Consider the following 13,382-nt stretch of genomic DNA (forward strand, 5'->3'; position numbering starts at 1 on the left):
GGAGTTTGAGACTAGCCTGGCCAACATGGCGAAACGCCACCTCTACTAAAAATACAAAAATTAGCTGGGCATGGTGGCGTGCACCTGTAATCCTAGCTACTCACGTGACTGAGGCACAAGAATCGCTTGAACCCGGAAAGCGTAGGTTGCAGCCAGTTGAGATTGCGCCACTGCGTTCCAGCCTGGGCAACAGAGTGAGACTGTATCTCAAAAAAACCCAAAAAAGATAAAATTGTTCTCATTTCTTTTCGTTATCTATTTAAAACCTCATCTTAGCTTATATTTTGTATAGTCAATACTTACAAGTTTACCCACATTGTTAACATTTTGTTGTGCTTCATTTCCTGCATCTTTGACCTTCCGTTTGAGATCATTTCTTCCTATCTGAAGAGCACTTTAGAGGTGTTTTTTTTTTTTTTTTTAATGAATCAGTTAGACATTCTGTTTTGCTTTATAAAAACATCTTTATTACATCTTCATTCTTTAGTTTTATATATTTACTGAGTGAGGAATTATTGGTTGAAGTTTAACACTTTTAAGTTATTATTCCCTTGCCCTGGCTTTCATTGTTCCTGTTGAGAAGTCAGGTATCAGCCTCAATTTTTCATGTGATTTTGGTTTTTAGCAGTTTTATCATGATGTAGCCAGAATAGGTTTTTAAAAAATACATTCCGTTTGTAGAGCTTTATTAATATATGGTTTTGTGTTTTTATCAGTTTTATGTTAGGAGCCATTTTCTCCCTCAGAATCCCAATCATGTCTCTGATGGGCCCTCTTATTGTATCATTGTTTCCTATTTTCTTTTCTGTATTTTCCACCTGGTGAGTCTCTGTGGTTCATTCTGGATTGCTTCTCTTGACTGTCTTCTAGGTCACTGATTTTCTCCTTGGCTCTTTCTATTCTGAGGTTAGGCCCACCTTTTGAATTCTTAATTTCATTTGTTGTATTTTTCAGTTTTAGTATTTCCATTTAACTTTTTTTATAGTTTTAATTTACCTTCTAAAATTTTAACTTTGTCTTTTACTTCTGACTGAATGTTAGAAGCACAGTCATTTTAAAATTTTGATTTTATAACTTTATGAAAGTCCTTTTGGTGTTTTATATGTTGGTTCTTCTCATGTAAATTGTTTTCTCATGTGCCTTGTTATTTTTATATATGTGCTGGATATTTTGCTTGGAGAAGTAATTTGAGGTCAAGAATGATGTTTTCTTTTCTCCAGAGCTACTTTATATGTTACTTCCACAAGGTACCTGAGTGAACTAGCAATATGGAATCATCTTATTCTAGACTTAGAATCCAGAGGATCTGAAGGTGATCTGCCAATAATGGGGAGATCTTGTTTATTTCTTATTCATCCTTATTCCTAGGGTACAGCTCTTCATGATTTTATCCCACAGTAAGAGTGTAACCCAATGTCTGCTCACTGCACCCTCTTGAACTCTTAGTATTCTGGTAGGTCTGGATTCCCAGTGCAGCTTAGCCTTTCATCTGCCTCCTCCCGAATCAACAAATGACCATAAGGGGAAAGTGGTACTAAAGACTGTTCTCACCTCCTTGGGTTTCTGTTCTCCCATGGATTCTGGCTTACTAATGCTGACTTCAGTATGGATTACTGCCTTAAAGTTTTACTGTTAAGTGACAGACTTCGTTTTAGCATGTAGACAAACACCTTGCATTTATGATGTATGAAAACACCGTCTTACTTCCTTAAGTACAAGTTGAGCCTCTGAAATTCAAAAATCTGAAATCTGAAATGCTCTAAAATCAAGTTTGAGCACCACTACGTGACGCTCAAAGGATATACTCATTGGAGCATTTCATATTTCAGGTTTTTCCGATTTCGGATACAAACATTCCAAATTTAAAAAATACGAAGTAAGTATAGAATGCAAATATTCCAAATTTTAAAAAATCTGAAACAGTTCTGGTCCAGGCGTTATTTCCTTTCCCTACTTTAAAGCAGGCTTGTCCAATCTGCAGCCTGTGGGCCACATGCAGCCCAGGATGGCTTTCAATGTGGCCCAGCACTAATTCGTAAACTTTCTTAAAACATGAGACTTTTTTGTGTGATTTTTTTTTTTTTAAGCTCATCAGCTATTATTAGTGTTAGTGTGTTAGTGTATTTTGTGTGTGGCCCAAGACAATTCTTCTTCTAATGTGGCTCAGGGAAGCCAAAAGATTGGACACCCTTGCTTTAAAGTCTCTTATCTTGATATAAATCTATCATATTAATGCTTATTTATTTAAAAATATATTTGCCTTCCTAGTAGAAGGAAACACAGTTCATATAGAAGTAAAAGAAAACCCTGAAGAGGAAGAAGAGGAGGAAGAAGAAGAGGAAGAGGAAGATGAAGAAAGTGAAGAAGAGGAGGAGGAGGAGGAGGGAGAAAGTGAAGGCAGTGAAGGTGATGAGGAAGATGAAAAGGTGTCAGATGAGAAGGATTCAGGGAAGACATTAGATAAAAAACCGAGTAAAGAAATGAGCTCAGATTCTGAATATGACTCTGATGATGATCGGTCTAAAGAAGAAAGGGCTTATGACAAAGCAAAACGGAGGATTGAGGTATTTATTTTACCCTTTCTCTTTACTTTCTTTCTTCCCACTCCTCTGTGATTATTAAAACTGTACAACTAAAGGCTTTGAACAGCACTTTATATATCCTCAAGAATAGAATACTTTTCAGTGTTTGTAATGTTGAAATATTATTGGCCTTCGATACTGGTCTTACCCAAGGACCCCCCCTCTCTTACCTGAGATAGAATGGTGTGACTACTTCATTTTTTTCTTGTTTTCTCCAAATTTTAATGTGCTCTTGGAGTGATAGTTTGAAAGTATGCAGAGGTATTCTGAGCATGTGCCCTCTGCTTATAAACATCAGTTATAAGCAGTTATAAGCATCAGTTTGCCTCACATGTTTAGGTTAGTCACCCTGAGGCATCTGATCACCTCAGTTGTTTAAATCTGGTGGGTTGATGAGGCTTCTGTTTAGTGAAGTCCAATACCTGATAGGCTTTCTGTGTTTTTCCTGCTTAATGCAGTAGATTCAGTGGCTTCAAGAGAAAGTTTTCTTCAGTTCTGTCAGCTTAATGTAAATAATACATTAAAAACTAGTTTGCTTGAGGATATTATACTATTTTAAAGCTAAAAACTATTTTAGCTTTCCTTTTTGTGTATTACTAATTTTTCAGTTTTTTGTTTTAATACCTATATATCGACATTTGCCTTTTCTCCTGTAAAGTCTAAGTATGGATAAATTGTCTAAATTTTTAAAGGACTAAGAGGGTTTGTTATTCTAAATTAGGGTTTCTCAGCCCTGGCACTATTAAAATTTGGGGGCCAGATAATTCTTTGTTGTTGGGGACAGGGGCTGTTCTCTTCTTTGTATGATATCGAACAGCATCTTGGCCTTTACCTGCTACATGCCTGTAGCATTCTTCCCCAACTGGCACCTCAGTTATGACTGTCTTTTCCCGTAGCACCTGCTCCCACCAGCTCCCTTGCCATATACTCACGTTCGAGAGAGTGATGGAATATCTGTACTGTACTTGCTGATTTACAAACAAAATAAATATAAAGCAGAAGAGCTTCTCAATTATCCTACTCCCTAGATTAGTTAATGGTAGTGTGTATGAGCTTCATGTTTTTCAAAATAAAGGCCCTAAATAAAATAAAAGCCCCCAGTATAGTCATATGGAGGGTTAGGGCTTCAAGGTAGGAATTTTGGGGAAATGTTCAGTCCATAACAAACTTCATGGATCCATAAACTTTGCTACGTATTATGATTTTCTGAAATTCACTCCATTCCTGGGTCAGAATCTCCATTGTGGAATGGGATTTGTATTCTTGTGCTGTCATTGCTTCAGTATACTTAGAATTTCTGAGTCAGTTTGTAACTCATTGCCCTCTAAAAATTTTAATACTTCACTAAGTGTGGGAGAGAGAGGCAGTTGTCCGCCATGTCAAATAAAGTCATGATGTTTGAATTTGAGTTGTATGTACTGTGAGGTTGTTGGGTACTACTCTTTGCTAGTGAATAAGTCCTACTTTGTACTCATCCCTGGCATCTCACTTTTGGTATTTTAAAGAGTTTTTCAGTTTCAGTTTCTACCAAAAAATCTAATGTCTAGTACTAGAAATGCAAGTAAAGAGTTCTTACAGAAATGGTTTTTAGATGAAAAATAGTTTTGTAAATGACATTACTTCATAGTTTTTGCTTCAAGTGTTTAATTTGAATGCCAACTTTATTTGAAAGGTCATTTCAAAGAAAAACTATTGCTGGCGTTGTTTTTGGTCCTCAGAAAGCGGAAGCATTTAGCTCAGTGTGACAAGAAGCACACCGTGGTTCGAGGAAAAGCTTTCTCGCCCGTGCTGGTGTTCATGGGAGTGGTAGAACCTCGGAAAGTCAGGACATGTTATACTTACCTAAGCTGAAGCTTAAACAAACAGTCTCCTCCTTGATAAGTTTTATAGCGTTCGTATATTGGATAAAAGTGTGTAATACATTGCCTTTAAAAATCTTTAAAATTCTTAGGTTGCAGTGAAGTTTTAAAAATGTGCACGCTCACCTGTTTTTATGTAAATCCTCACACAAGTTCAGGGTTGCTCTATATAGTCAGTATTATGGGAAGATTGATTCGTTTCATAGTCATTATATTCTATTAAAGTAACTATGTACAAAAGTATTCAAAAATTTTGAAATGACACTTTACAATATTCCTATTCATATTCAGCAGTGCTACTGTGAAATCTAAACAGGTTTTTCCTTGTCCAAAGGTGCTGTGGTGGGAATTAGATTGTAACGTTCACATTATAAATTGCAATTATGTGTAGTCAAATCAACAGAGAACTTGGATGCAGGCTGTGGCATTCTTTTGCCAAGGCAAAATAGAAAATAAGGATAGTGAGGATTTGATATATTTAATTTTTGATTTTTTTTTTCCTAGAAACGACGACTTGAACATAGTAAAAATGTAAATACCGAAAAGCTAAGAGCCCCTATTATCTGCGTACTTGGGCATGTGGACACAGGGAAGACAAAAATTCTAGATAAAGTAAGAAACTATTATATGTATTGATAGAATTTTGAAAATAAGTGAATGGTACCTTATAAAAAAAAAACTTTTGAGACCAATAGGATATATAGGCAATTCTGCTTACAATAAATAAGTTGCTAATCTCTTATTTTTGCTGCTATCTTTTCCATGTCGAAATACCAATCTGAACTTGCTGTCTTCTCATAGCTCCGTCACACACATGTACAAGACGGTGAAGCAGGTGGTATCACACAACAAATTGGGGCCACCAATGTTCCTCTTGAAGCTATTAATGAACAGACTAAGATGATTAAAAATGTAAGTACATTGTATTTCATATATTTTAATCTCTTACAAAAATTAAGATATGAACTATTTCAAACATAGAAAAAGGACGGAGACTAGTATAACAGCTCCATATAGTCACCATTCAGAATTAATATGTATTATTTTGCCTGTTTTGCTTTAGATCATTCTTTTTAAAGAATAAAACACTACATATTATAGGAGCTCTCACATTCCATTTCCTTCCCTCCCTTTCCCAGAGGCAGCCACTATTCCAGTTAGTCATTTGCCTCCATGCTTTAACACTGATACCATTTATCCCCATAATTTAAAATTTTGTTTCATTCTCTACTGTTTTTCCCTTCTAATCTAATCCATTTCTTTTCTTTTTGTCCCATATTTTTCTACTTGTTTGGAGGTATTCAGTTTATGTATGTTAGATGTAGCACAGTAAGATAAATGTAAAGCTTAAAGAATCAGTATAATGCACACCACCCTTTAAGTGTCACCTTTGTTGGGCAATAGAACCTTGCAGGCTACTTCAGAAGCCCTCCAGGTGTAGCTTTCCAATCAAAGATCTCCAGCCACAACTTTTTAAGATAATCTCTACCTTTTAATGTGTTAGGAGTTGCAAAATGTTGATACTTGAACTCCATCAGCCATTATTGGATTACTTCTATATAGAAATGTTGCCTAATCTACTATTTGGTTATTCAATGATGGGTTATTTAGGGAAGGTAGAATTAATGCCTGATCCTTTACCTTCTTTTAACCAGCTTTTAAAATAAAAAGTGACCAATATGATTTTTCTTTTTTTTCTATTTTTTTTTGCCCCTCATGGAGACGGGATCTCCCTATGTTGCCCAGGCTGGTCTTGAACTCCTGTGCTCAAGCGATCCTCCCACCTCAGCCTCCCAATGTGCTGGGATTACAGATGTGAGCCACTGTGCCCAGCCTGATTTTGTTTTGTATTATTATGAACTAATAGATTTAAACATATTTACTGTGCATTAATCCATTTCAGTTATTATTGTGCTGAGATAGTCCCATCTTTGCCCAGTGGTTGGCTCCTGAATCTTTCTCATACAATTTTGGTTGTCCTAGTTTTGGTTGCATTCATGCTGTCTGGTATAGCAGGATATTCCAGGCTCATGTAATACAGAAACTACCCAGACTGAGAACTGGGCCTTGAAACAGTTCCTCAGTTTCATTATCACAGAGCAGGTGAAAGTGGTAGCTTTGGAACTGAGAAGCAATAAGTTGAAAAACAGAGCATATGTTATTACATGCTAATGTCTCCTTTTTTTCCTCATTTAGTCTTGGTTCTGCATGTAAAAAAAGTCTATGAGTTTTGTCTCTCCAGTTTTTGTTTTGTTTCTTTGCAATTGGGTTTTATGAAGCTTGTCTTCTAGTCACTTCCTAAGGAAGGGATTAGAAGAATTAACATTCCTTGAATTTTTAAATATTGAAGAGTTATTTTGTGGCCTTTATACTGGAAAGTCAGTTGGCCACATATAAAATCCTTGGTTAACATTTTCATTCTTTAAGTATCCTGTGTCCAATTTCTTCTCGCATAAAGTATTGCTGTTAAGTTTGATCATAAGCTGATTTTCATCTTTTTACAAGGCATATGGTCATTTTACATCTTGGTGTTGGTCCTGAGTTTTCCAGTTATGTGGTGTTCTATTATAATATGTAGTATTGAATATTTTAGAACAGTTTTTTTGAATTACAACTTTTCAAATTTATAATTTATTTTCTTCCTATTTTAAATAATATTTCTATGTTTTAGTCACTCGAGAAGAGGGTTCATAACACCTTATTCCATCAGTTGCCAGAACTTGAACTCTCATTGTTATTTTAGAACATCAGGAACAAGATTATTATTAGGCCTGTATTAAAGTTCTTGGGATAACCTTTATATGACAATTGTAATTACTTATTGTTAGTATATAAGACACTGAAGTGGAAGTAATTGTGGCGCTCAGTGAACATTGATTTACGACCACCAGAATGCAGATCTGAAATGTTTTACATTGCATTATTTTTATGTAGATCAGGATACCAAATTTTGAAAGATCATTTGGAGATTAGCAAAAAGCAAATGTAGATAAGCATAATACAAAAAATGTGTGTGTGTGTGAGAGAGAGAAATTAGTTGGTCAGTGTTAATTTTTAGACTAAAAGGGAATGTCCAAATGAGATCAGTTGTAATGTTATTTCCGTTCATTTATGTGCTTTTGTCCAGAAAGTCAAGCATTTATGACATTATTTGAATACAATAGGGTATGCATTTACTCTTTAACATTTTTGATCAGTGTGGTAAATTTACTTTAAAACATACTTTTGGGATATATTTGGAGTCAGAATTGCTTTAAAATTGGACCAGGTAACTTTTCCCAATGCTGAGAACCACCTCTTGCATGTCAGATTTCTATGGATTATTTCAGATGACTGTCCTGTGATTTGTATCACCACTTACTTAATAATCTGCTCAAACTTGGACTACAGTCATAGTTTTAAGACCCTAAGAAAGGAGATATTTTCTCAATTTTTTTTTTTTGGTTAAAATTTCTTTGGATTTTAGTGAAAATACTGACAATTGTACTTTGCTGGTTAACTCACTGTTTTTAAAGTCATTCATATGGAAAAGGGACTAGTGATACTTGCAGAGTTTTATGGCAAAAGGATTGTTTTGTAAAGAAGCTTTCATGTCTGACTTCCTTAAGCTTTGCACTTTTCCCCACTGTTTCTAGTTTGATAGAGAGAATGTACGGATTCCAGGAATGCTAATTATTGATACTCCTGGGCATGAATCTTTCAGGTAAGACCAATTTGAGTCTTTTCTCATCAAGCAAACTACTTGAAACCATTAAGTCTAAAAGTTCAGTGGAGTCATTAACCTTTGAGTAGTAATTTGATCTCTATAACTACCAATCCTCCTTTACTGTACTTCATTGATTTAGTAGTGTTTTCTTTGAATACTTGTTTTTTGTAGAGGGAAGTCTTTACTGCTTGAAAGGAGCAGAAAACGTGCTAATACATGCCAGGCCTGTCTCCCGTAAAACCCGTTACAAGTTGAATATTGTGCTGTTGTCTCTTGACCATGTTGTTTAACACAGAAAACTTGATCAGCAAAATTATCAGAAATATTAGTTGGTTCTAAAACTAGCTCATTCCACTTGAGGTCGATTCAAGTGACTGTTATATGAGCATTTGCCAATTTAAGGGCTAATAGTACTTGAACAATTTAATACATATACTCTGTTTTGTTTGGGTTTTACAAAGAAGTTTGAAAGTTTTAAGAAAAGTATTTCAAGATTTTCTACTTATAGATCTTTTCCTTCTTTTCAACAGTAATCTGAGAAATAGAGGAAGCTCTCTTTGTGACATTGCCATTTTAGTTGTTGATATTATGCATGGTTTGGAGCCCCAAACAATTGAGTCTATCAACCTTCTCAAATCTAAAAAATGTCCCTTCATTGTTGCACTCAATAAGGTACGTGCGCCTTCTGAAAAATTAACCTAGGAAAACACGTTTCTTAATTTTTTGTGATTAAAAAAAGTGGTATAATTAACATACAAGCATGGCTCATTTCATTGTGCTTCACTATATTGTGTTTCACAGATATTGTATATGTGTATAGTTTTTTTTTGTTGTTTTTTGTTTGTTTGTTTTTTGAGACACAGTCTTGCTCTGTCACCCAGGCTGGAGTGCAGTGGCACGATCTTGGCTCACTGCAACCTCTGCCTCCTGGGTTCAGGCAGTTCTCCTGCCTCAGCCTCCCAAGTAGCTGGGACTACAGGCGCTTGCCACCACGCCCGGCTAATTTTTATATTTTTAGTAGAGACGGGGTTTCACCATATTGGCCAGGCTGGTCTCGAACTCCTGACCTTGTGATCCACCTGCCTCGGCCTCCCAAAGTGCTGGGATTACAGGCGTGAGCCACCGCGCCCAGCCTTTTAAGTAAAATTTGTAAGTTTATAGCAGCCTTGCATCAAGCAAGTGTATTAAGTCTATTGGTGCCATTTTCCCAACAGCATGTGTTCACTTCTTGTCACATTTGTTAATTTGCAATATTTCAAACTTTTTCATTATTACATCTGTTACGGTTATCTGGGATAAATGATCTTTGTTATTATAATTGATTTGGGGTGCCACAAACCACACCCCTATAAGATGGCACACTTAGTCAATACATGTTGTGTGTGTTCTGACTGCTCCAGCAACCAGCTGTTCCCTTGTCTGTTTCTCTCTCCTTGGGCCCATTTCCTGAGACAGTATTGAAATTAGGCCAATTAATAACACTACAATGACCTGTAAGTGTTCAAGTGAAAGGAGGAGTCGCATGTATAATATCAGTCCAGCCACAACACTCCCTTAAGCCAAAGCCTAATCTAAAGCAAGGCCCTCTTTTCAGTTCTGAAGCTGAGGAAGGTGAGGAAGCTGTCGAAGAAAAGTTTGAAACTAGTAGAGGCTGGTTCATGAGGTTTAAGGAAAGAAGCTGTTTCTGTAACCTAAAAGTACAAGGTGAAGCAGCAAGTGCTGATACAGAAGCTGCAGCAAGTTATCCAGAGGCTCTAGCTGAGATGATTGATGAAGGTGGCTACACTAAACAACAGATTTTCAATGTAGGCAAAAAAGCCTTCGATTGGCAAAACATTCCATCTTGGACTTTCATAGCTAGAGAGGAGAAGTCACTGCCTGGCTGCAAAGCTTTGAAGGGCAGGCTGACTCTCTAGTTAGGGTCTAATGTGGTTGGTGACTTTAAGGTGAAGCCAATGCTCATTGACCATTCTGTAAATCCTAGGGCCCTTAATAATTATACCAAATCTGTTCTACTATGCTTTATAAATGGAAATATAAAACCTGGATGATAGCACGTCTGTTTATAGCATGGTTTACTGAATATTTTAAGCCCATTGTTGAGACCAACTCCTCAGAGAAAAAGATTGCTTTCAATGTATTACTGCTTGTTAACAGTGCACCTGATTACCCAAGCTCTGATGGAGACACACAAGGAGATTAATGTTTTCGTGCCTGCTAATATAGCATTCATTCTGCAGCCCATGGATCAAGGAGTGTCTTCAACTTTCAAGTACTGTTACTTAAGAAATACATTTTGTATGGCTATAGCTGCCATAGATTGAGATTCCTCTGATGGATTTGGGCAAAAGTTGAAAACCTTTTGGAAAGGATTCATCCTTCTAGATGTTATGAAGAGTTCTGTTCATGATCCATAAAAGTACAGAATATAAACATTGATAGGAGTTTGGAAGAAGTTGATTTCAACTCTCATGTATGACTTTGAGGAGTTCAAGATTTCAGTAGAGGAAGTCACTGCGAATGTGGTAGAAAAATAGCAAGAGAACTGGAATTAGAAGTGGAACCAGAAGATGTAACTGAGTTGCTACAATCTTAAGATAAAACTTGAACATATGAGAAGCTGCTTCTTATGGGTGGGCAAAGAAAGTGGTTTCTTGAGGTGGAGGTCTACTTCTGGTGAGGATATTGTGAACAGTGTTGAAATGACAAAAAAGGATTTAGGATAGCAGTCAACCTAATTGATAAAGCAGTGTCTGGGTTTGAGAGGATTGACTACAGCTTTGAAAAAAGTTCTATTATGGGTAAAATGCTGTAAGCAGCATTGCATGCTACAGAGAGATTTTTTTTTTTTTTGGAGACAGAGTTTCACTCTTGTTGCCCAGGCTAGAGTGCAGTGGTGCAATCTCAGCTCACTGCAACCTCTGCTTCCTGGGTTCAAGTGATTCTCCTGCCTCAGCCTCCCGAGTAACTGGGATTACAGGTGTCCGCCACCACGCCCGGCTAATTTTTTATTTTTAGTAGAGATGGGGTTTCTCCATGTTGGTCAGGCTGGTCTTGAACTCCCGACTTCAGGTGATCTGCCCGCCTCGGCCTGCCAAAGTGCTGGGATTACAGGCGTGAGCCGCTGCACCCAGCCAATAAATCTTTCATGAAAGGAAGAATCAGTTAATTGATGGGACAGATTTCTTTGCTGTCTCTTTTAAGAAATTGCTACAGCCACCCCAGCCTTTATCAACCACCATCCTGATCAGTCAGTAGCTATCAACATTGAGCCAAGACCCTCTACCAGCAAAAAGATTATGACTTGTTGAAGAATCAGGAGTTCGTAAGCATTTTTAGCAGTATTTTAAGTTAAGGTGTATACATTGCTTTTTTAAAAAAGATATACTGCTATCACACTTAATAGACTACAATATAGTATAGTGTAAGCATATGTATGAGAAAATGCACCCCATGGTAAGTGTTTATTTTAATTTGACAAATTTACAACCATTGTCATTCCAAAAAAGTTCTCTCACGTTACTTTGCAGTCATTCTCCTGCCCTCCCTAAACCCAGGCTAGTATTGATCTTTCTGTGTCATACGGACTAGTTTTGCCTGTTTTATGATTTCATATAAATGAAATCATATAGTATGTAATTTTTTAAGTTTGGCATTTTTTTGTTATGTTATTACGCTTTATTCATGTTGTCATTATATGTATAAAAGGTTTTTCCTTTTTATTGCTGAATAGTAGTCCACTCTCCAAATAATACTGCACTTCATCCATTTATCTGTTGAGAATTCCCGTTTCTGCATATCTTTGTGAATACTCGCCCTACCTTCAGCATTCTAGTAGGTGTGTAGTTGAGTGCTAAATTATTGTGGTCTAGTTTGTTTCCACAGTGACTAATGGCTTTATGCAGCTTTTCACGTACTTATGCCTAGAGATGACAGTATCTGTGTCTTTGAAAAGTATGTTCAAAATCCTTTGTTCTTTATTAGATTGTTGTTTTACTGTTGAGTTTTAAGAGTTCTTTATACTTCTGGTTCTATGTATATAACTCCTTTTTTTGGGCCGGGCACGGTGGCTCACGCCTGTAATCCCAGCACTTTGGGAGGCCGAGGCGGGTGGATCACGAGGTCAGGAGATTGAGACCATCCTGGCTAACACAGTGAAACCCCCTCTCTACAAAAAATACAAAAAATTAGCCAGGCGTGGTGGCGGGCGCCTGTAGTCCCAGCTACTGGGGAAGCTGAGGCAGGAGAATGGTGTGAACCCAGGAGGCGGAGCTTGCAGTGAGCCGAAATTGCACCACCACACTCCAGCCTGGACAACAGAGCAAGACTCCATCTCAGAAAAAATGAAAATAAAAAAATAACTCCTGGCTGGGCGAGGTGGCTCACGCCTGTAATCCCAGTACTTTGGGAGGCCGAGGCGGGCGAATCACGAGGTCAGGAGATCGAAACCATCCTGGCGAACATGGTGAAACCCCGTCTCTACTAAAAATACAAAAAAGTTAGCCGGGTGTGGTGGCGGCGCCTGTAGTCCCAGCTACTCGGGAGGCTGAGGCAGGAGAATGGCTTTAACCCGGGAGGTGGAGCTTGCAGTGAGCAGAGATCGCGCCACTGCACTCCAGGCTGGGCGACTGAGTCAGACTCTGTCTCAAAAAAAAAACAAAACAAAAAACTCCTTTTTCACTTGTATATACTGCTGATATATTCTTATGGTCTGGGACTTGGTTTTTCATTTTCTTTGTTTTGTTTTTGTGTGTGTGTGTGTGTGTGTGTGTGTGTTTTTCTTTTGGAGACTGTCTCTCGCTATAGCCCAGGCTGGAGTGCAGTATGGCACACTCTTGGTTCACTACAATGTCCGCCTCCCAGGCTCAAGCGATTGTTGTGCCTGAACCACCAGTAGCTGGGATTACAGGCATGCACCACCGCACTCGGTTAGGGCCTCTTTTCTTTTCTTTTTTTTTCTTTGTGTGTATGTATGTGTGTATGTGTATGTATGTGTGTTTTAGTAAAGATGGGGTTTTGCCATGTTGGCCAGGCTGATCTCAAACTCCTGGCCTCAAGTGATCCACCACTTTGGCCAACCAAAGTGCTGGGATTACAGGCATGAGACACTGCGCCCAGCCTCCTTTTCTTAATAGTGTGTTTTGAAGAGAAGAAATTTCTGATTTTGGTGAAATGCAATTAATTTTTATATTTTATTTATTTTTGGGACAGGGCCTTGCTCTGTCGCCCAGGCTG

General features: G+C 37.6%; 1 protein-coding gene across 2 annotated transcripts in view; it reads left to right on the forward strand.

Annotated features, from left to right (window-relative positions):
• Positions 1–13,382, forward strand: part of EIF5B (eukaryotic translation initiation factor 5B) — a 62,443-nt gene that overhangs the window by 36,386 nt on the left and 12,675 nt on the right. Inside the window, exons 10-14 of one of the 2 annotated variants that reach the window (XM_008008161.3) lie at positions 2,269–2,564; positions 4,946–5,053; positions 5,243–5,353; positions 8,077–8,144; positions 8,678–8,819. In XM_008008161.3, the coding sequence (XP_008006352.2) occupies positions 2,269–2,564; positions 4,946–5,053; positions 5,243–5,353; positions 8,077–8,144; positions 8,678–8,819 (725 nt within the window). The remainder of the gene's footprint in view (positions 1–2,268; positions 2,565–4,945; positions 5,054–5,242; positions 5,354–8,076; positions 8,145–8,677; positions 8,820–13,382) is intronic. The other variant, XM_008008162.3, reaches the window with a different exon arrangement.

This window comes from Chlorocebus sabaeus, chromosome 14 (assembly GCF_047675955.1).
Source record: "Chlorocebus sabaeus isolate Y175 chromosome 14, mChlSab1.0.hap1, whole genome shotgun sequence".
Lineage (NCBI taxonomy): Eukaryota > Metazoa > Chordata > Mammalia > Primates > Cercopithecidae > Chlorocebus > Chlorocebus sabaeus.